Here is a 7,035-nt window from a genome sequence, read left to right as displayed (position 1 = left end):
GTAGAATCAACAATTGCAACGCTAAAAAGAGCACGGGGACTCGCACGAACCCCAACATCCCATTCTGATTGTTTTTGGACGACGGCGAGCTTCTTGCCCACACCCCCATTGCGCACGCGCGGCGTTGGTGGCGTCCGCTAGGGGCGCTCCTGTTTGATTGTATATGTATATGTGAGACGGAGGCGGCTACATTGGGCCTTTTGTTCAACAACAAAAATCGGCAGTCATTGAATTAGCCGGGTCCAAAGAGGCTAAATTAAACAGTCTGGTGCTGAACCCCGAGCAAGCACAAGTACAGGAGTCCTGCAAATACCTGGGAGTTGTACTGAGCAACAAGCTGGAGTACTTGTCCGAGCGTTATGCTCACCTCTGATAGGCAGCCGTTCGAGGTACGAATGTACTCCGAAAACGTAATCTTTGAAGTTGCAATCGTTTTCTGGTGACTCGCGAACACTCGAACGCGGTTGTGGTGCGAGGATTAACCTTCGCCAACGCGGTTCTTTCCGTCCCTGGCACAGCGCGGGAAGTCATGGAACGTCGTCAACGAGAGGTCGGGAGGCAGGCTCTGGCCTGTCACGGAATGGTGGCCACCGAAGCAGTCCATGGAGATCATGGGTGGTCGTCGTTTGAAGCCAGGGAGGCGACCAGTAAGATAGCTTACGACGGCCGTCTCCGTCTCATGGACCGCGGCCATTGGGCCAAGAGACTCTTCGTCTACAGGTATGTCACGGGACTGCAGCCTGGCTGAAGGAAGCGGCTGTATCAGCTAGAGAAGAGATACGGCTTGTTTTCGACCCCTGTAACTATTACATCAGGTAGGAAGCGGAAACTGGAGGTACGAGACAGGATAAGAGGGGAGGAGGCAGCTGGGTGGACAGAAACGGCAAAGTCCAAGTACATACTTGTTCCATCGATATATGAACGAAATTTCGGCAGAGACTAGACTATACGACCACAACCTTGGCAGCCGGCTCCTCTTTGAGTCGCGCACAGGAGGGCTGCGAACGCAGGTGTATCACCCTTGCTTCGAGCAGACGGTGGAATCTCCAGCATGCCATGTGTGTGGTCTCGCGGATGATACAATTGAACACCTTGTATTGTTGTGCACCGGTCTGCAACCAGTTGAACCAGCGGAGTGTGTACAGGTAACCCGAAAGCTCGCACTGGTAGGGGCACTCGGCTTTTGGTCTGCTTCTAGCTCAGTGGCAGACTACGCTTCACCTATAACCAACCGAGGGTTCCGTGAGCTGTTGGAAACCACAAAGCGAAGACTGGAAAACTGGTGGATGCTAGTTCGCCTACGGGGATAACGGAATCCCCACTGGCTAGCTCCCAAACTCTACGGGACCGCCCGATTCAAGAGCTGCAGACAATCATTATCATCATCACCTAACGTGAGGTAATGCATATACCGGCACACCACCGTTCAATAGACGGTAAGTCAATTCTTTTTCAGGCGCGATACATGGAAAAGCCTTTTCCGCAACGCTAACCGATTTTCCGGCTTTCCAATCAAAGTATCTTTATCAGCTGTGCCAAGCATTCTAAAAATGGCTTCCGTTCGACTGTCTCCTCATCTCGACAACTTGTCTGTCGCTGCGCTATCAATACGCTACCAATCGAATGATAAATGAGTTTTCAGTCGAGATATACGAATATACTTCATCCGAAACGCTAATTTCTGATTTGGCTTTGAAATCCAACCGCTTTTACTTGCTGAATTAAGCACTGTTCAACTGAAAACGGGCAGCGATCCTGCTGTGCCTTTTGTTTCGAAAACGATTCTGTCAGCGCAGACATCTTGTTTGAGGACACGACGTCAAGGAGCGCGAAAAAGTCACTCGCGCTGCGGGAGTCACGGCGGTGCTCCTGTCCGTTTACGGAACGGAGCACCAAACTTGAGCGCTACGGAGCACGGAATAAACGGGCCCATTCAAAGCATCCCGACACATTTTCTCGACATTCAAAGTGTTCTTCACATTCATGACATAACATGTAAGACAAATCAAAAAATACACCAAACCCTACCCCTCGGTTTACAAAAAGGTTTGCATATCCTAGGAATAAAATTATTCTATTTAATTAGTTAAATTTCTTGCTGTGATTTATCTTTTACAGATTCATATCAGTCAAATGAAGCTATGATTTCAAGAGCAGTATAAAAAGCGTCCTTTAAAAATAACCGAGAAAAGTGCAGAAGGTATTCCGTTTCATTTGGTAACTGTTTTTGCAAAAAGAAAACAAAAAAATAATTTTTAAATGCAGCAGTTTTGCACCTGCATTCACCCACTTTATGAATAGGATCCACACTCGCGAATAGGCAATATGGGCAGAATATGTAGTTTCACGCGGGATGCCCGTCTCAGAGTGAAATGTACTTTTAAAAACTTCAAAGGAAGACTGCCTTTTCGACATTTTAATATCCTCCATTTCAACTTTCTACTTCAACTATACTTTATTGGTTTTCCTAAAACATACCTAGCTAATATCTTTTGAAATTTTTCTTGTTTATTTTTATCTATAGTATTTTTGGTGTCCCACGCGATACTGGCATATTCAAATGCAGGTATCACGTTTGCTGTATAAAATAGTTCCCCCGTCACCTGCGGAAAGTTACGCCCTTTTCGACACAGGAAACCCAACGATTTTAAACGCTTTGCTGCGGCATAATCTACATGCCGATTTCAACACAACAAGGATATGAGGTACATATCTAGATTCTGATATTCTGTAACTGTTGTAAAATGAGCGCAGTTGATATCGTTAAAATAACTGGTGGTAGAATTTTCTAGAGAAAACATGCAGATGGTTTTATGTAGATTTAATTTTATTCACCATTATATCGATATATGAATTTTAACTTGATTCCTTGTATGGTGAAGCTGGCATTATTATATATTACTTGTCCATATAACATGCAATGATCGGCGAACGTTCTCATGCATGAAGCAACTGACTCATCAAAATCATTCCTTTAAAATTAAAAGTATTACAGATCCAAAGACCGACCCCTCTAGGACTGCTAGGGTTAATTGTTGAATTTTTGAGTTGGGAGGACGATGCGTTAGCCAGCCTTCAGTGAACTGTTGGATGAGGGAACCATATATTTTAATAGGTCCTTGCGCAATTAAATTATTTTATAGTATGTAATTGTGTCTTTTTATTTGATTTCTTTTGTGTACACCGTGCTTAAGCTGTGTGGACTCTATCTTTATGCTGTGTTTCTGGCGAGCACTTACAACATGGATTTTACTAAGCCAAGCTGTGGTCGCACATAGAGCTAGCGGCAACTGGTTCGGAAGCACTGCAGACATAGTTCCGCTACCAAGCGTAAAAGCGTCGTACCAGACAGCAGAGCTTCAGACCACCCATTTTCTTTACAAAGGGACCATATATATTATCCACTTCTTACAGACGCATGGAAAGTGAGATGGCGCGCATAGAAATACACCGGAAGTGTGGCTTTCTCCTTGACCGATAGCCTATGATCCGCGATGTAATCGCACATTGTCAAAACAGCCACATTATCACGTTTCGCGGCGCCACGAACCAGACATTGTCCGTCTATAGCTCTGCGGTTTTGGTTCTACACCGGGGGGCCACTTTTCTTATCGTAGGAACATAAGCCACTCATATAACCAAACCAGCGGCTACCTAAAGTGCAATGATGCTATTTTAAAAGCTCATTTTGCCCCATCGACACTGCTCGCATAAGATCGGAGCCCATACCATTCTCACTCCAATCTGGGTGAAATCCCCTAATTCTATTCCCAGTCCATTACTTCCATTTCTGCACCCTTCCATTCCCTTTCCATTCTGGGGTCGCGAAAGCGCGGTATAATTCAGGAATCTTTCTGACTCCGAAGTGGCAACTCCACAACACTGGTAAAGTGGACGCTCGAAAAATCTTCAACCATTAAAATAAACAAAAACATACCGTGTTGAGATTGTTTGTACAGAACATGAAAAAAATGTATTCAATCTTCTGGCGACTTTATTATGTCCTTGTTTATTTCAGTTTCGTTGTTTTTGATAGAGTCAGTGTTAACGGCAGTTCTCGGGTTCTACTCGCTCTGCACGAATGTTAATCTACCTCGACCCTTCACACATCATGACAGAAGCACTTTGGAAGTGGGGGATGAAGAAGTTTACTTAACATTCCAGACTTGTTGTACAAGCTCGTACTCTGAAGGAAAATGTAGACAGAACATTCATAAGCAAAGATTTTATGAGCCTTTTATTATGGAATTTGGGCAAACAATAAAAATAGGGACTCTTGTGGCTATTCTATGTTCTCCGAAAATAAATTGCCGATTACTCTGCCATTTCAGGTCACCAATTTTTAATATGTTCCATAAAGCACTACTGCCTGGTGTTTGTAAAACGGTATGTAACTGGCAAAAAATATGGCTTTCTTTTCGCTTATGGTGAACGAAATAAATTCGCTCCTAAACGATTTTTTGTTTGTGTTACGGTTTTAGTCTCTGTACTTGACTGCCGGGTAGCAGAGTGAGCGCGAAAAAAATTTACCGATAATTTATGAACATGGTGTTGATGTCACCGCCGAGTCATTTTAATATGACAATGCCTATAGAAGTCCTTCCAAAGAAAGTACACTGAGTCGTGAAGCAGATAAACTTGTTCAATGATGCTGCGTTATGCATATTTTCATTCGCCTGAATCAGCATGTCGATCGCTCCATTTTAATGCACCGGAATTTTAAAATGAGCTATTGTTGCGTATGCGCCAACTGTGATATTTTAAACCAAGTGTTTCCTGGAGTTCATCGGACTTATTAATCACTAAAGACATCGATAAAAGCGACCATAATGTCCCACATTCAAATATTTACAGTATACTTAAGGGCAGAATTTGTATATTCCTTATCGAGCTTCCAAAACAGTACTCTTCAAAGAAATCACCAACCACTCGCATAAAAGAAATACATCTTAGAGTGCAATTATATGATTAATTTATTATTTCTTAGAAGTGCTTTGCAAGACCGTAGGCGAGAGGAGCGTGGTGGGCGTAGGTGAAGGGAGCGGCAGCCTGCACCACTGGGGCGGCGTGCACTGCGCGCACGGCAACTGGAGCAGCGTGAACGGCGTGCACGGCCACTGGAGAAGCCTTGACAACGACCGGGTGCGGACCCTCGACGGCGGTGGAGAAGAATGGAGCGTCGGCTGGGGCCGAGGTCTTGGTGCCTGGCTCGTTCGTCTCGACGGTGGGGTGGAAGCCGGTGGCGTCAGCCACGTACTTCACCACACGACTGACTCCGAGAGCATCGACATAGCTGTAGGAGCCGACCTTGTTGTTGAACTCGTCTCCGGTCTCCTGACGGGTCATGCGGGTGCCGAACTCGTCGACGTTGTCGTAGCCGAAGCTGTAGGGCTGGGGAAGGTGCTGCAATGAAAAAATATTATACGCTTGCATCAGCAGGGTTATGCAGAAAACAAAAAGCCTGTTTATCTATTCGAGACAATATATTTTTCTTGCATTTGACTTTATCTAAAGGCGTAAATGTATGGCTGACGCAAGGGTTAGCAGTTCAAACACGTCGGCTGTTTTTCCTTTCCATCTCCAGTGGAATAAAACAATAAATTGAAGATGAATTGAAAGTAACTAAGGTCATAAAGATCTGGGATGGTTCAAGCATTTTTTGTTATGTAATCGTGCGTGACAGTTTAAAGTGAAAAAGCATACATTCTGAAAAATAATTATACGGTACTTCCGGTGTTACAATTTAGAAGACGGTGTTGACACCTGATTACCTAGACATGATATCTAGTGTTCTGAAGTATTTCTTAAAATCTTAGGTCGTTCAAGATTTCTACAATTTCTCACTTTACTGACCTGCTCCACAACAACTCCGCAAGCCACGTAGGCGAAGAGGCAGCACACAAGGACCTGGAAGCAAACAGAACGTTGTTATTCCAGTTAAAGCGAAGACAATTTGGTTTCTGAAACCCTTAATATACAAGTCACCTACCTTGGTGAACATGATGATTACTTTTCCTCTTGCTTTAGAGTGGAAACGATGGTGCAGTACAGGAGAGTAAAGCCTTATATACCCGGTACAAAAATAACCATAGACACGCCCTGTAAAGCCATTTAGTCATTACCGTAAGTGAATCGACGAAGAAAAAAGAAACAGATCGCTGCGTTGATTAAATTACAGCGTGTTGAACTCGGAAAGACGGGAGAGAAAAGGTATGCAGTTATAAAGGGGCTTGTTTTAATTTTTTTTTTTTTGTAGCTGTTCATGCCAATGTACGATTTGAAATGCCGCTATGAAGTAGGATGCTTTTGAGCGTCAGAAAGAGGAATGCTGAAATCAAAAGAATGCTTGCATTTCCAATATCATGTTTGTCAATGTCTATATTGTTCAGCTAGGACAGGAAAGCCACGTTTAGGGTCGAAAACAAATCCCTACATTCAATCTAAAAAAAATGTCCCATGCTTACATTCATGCTAACATTCAGCGCATCACAATTTTAGCTTCTGCGAAGATATTGATACATAAAATATAGTACGAATTTTATTTAGTTTTTTGTTCATTTCTTAAAAGGTGCGAAGAATGCGATTACTAAGAAAGCGTAATATGCATTTTATTATGGTATTTGATTACCTTAATCAAGTTTTGAAGAATTAAAACAAGTCAATGGTGTACGATATCTGGTAATTTGAAATACTTAACCTCACTTTTATTTCATTAAGTAATACCTTAATCCTCTTACAAATGAAAACAACGACTTAACACTTATTCCTTTAGACAGTACTTAATATTTCTCGCATATAACAAACAAGGCATTAGCCTGTTTTCTAACTACTGAGTTGTGACACATTTTAATGTACAGCCTTCAGATGTTTTAACAATATTGCTTGAACCCCGGCCGGCCGGTTGGTCGGCGCCTTATCATGGTTTCAAGCAGCAGGTCACCGAGGCTAGTTGTGTACCTTCTGCCACACACGTGTACCCTTGCTGAGCTGCTCCTTAACGCCGGAATAAGGCGCAGATCTGGCGACCTGTCGAAG

The 7,035-nt window shown here is 43.4% G+C and overlaps 1 protein-coding gene across 1 annotated transcript; it reads right to left on the bottom strand.

The window, feature by feature from the left end:
• Nucleotides 1-4,957: 4,957 nt before the first annotated feature.
• On the bottom strand, nt 4,958-6,010 carry LOC121837985 (cuticle protein 16.8-like). The gene is made up of 3 exons (XM_042293932.1): nt 5,990-6,010; nt 5,854-5,907; nt 4,958-5,403 (listed from the first exon to the last, which is right to left on the bottom strand). The coding sequence occupies exons 1-3, from the start codon at nt 5,999-6,001 to the stop codon at nt 4,984-4,986; spliced, it is 486 nt and encodes a 161-aa protein (XP_042149866.1). The 5' UTR covers nt 6,002-6,010; the 3' UTR covers nt 4,958-4,983.
• Nucleotides 6,011-7,035: the final 1,025 nt, after the last annotated feature.

Source organism: Ixodes scapularis, unplaced genomic scaffold, assembly GCF_016920785.2.
Source record: "Ixodes scapularis isolate PalLabHiFi unplaced genomic scaffold, ASM1692078v2 PGA_scaffold5__190_contigs__length_132052651, whole genome shotgun sequence".
NCBI classification, from domain to species: Eukaryota; Metazoa; Arthropoda; class Arachnida; order Ixodida; family Ixodidae; genus Ixodes; species Ixodes scapularis.
This window is presented reverse-complemented; position numbering and strand designations above follow the sequence as displayed.

Bases quoted from the DNA above. Each gene is read 5' to 3' on its own strand.
- LOC121837985 (XM_042293932.1), bottom strand. The intron at 5,404-5,853 runs GTCAGTAAAGTG...TTTTCATTGCAG, and splicing joins GCGGAGTTGTTGTGGAGCAG to CACCTTCCCCAGCCCTACAG.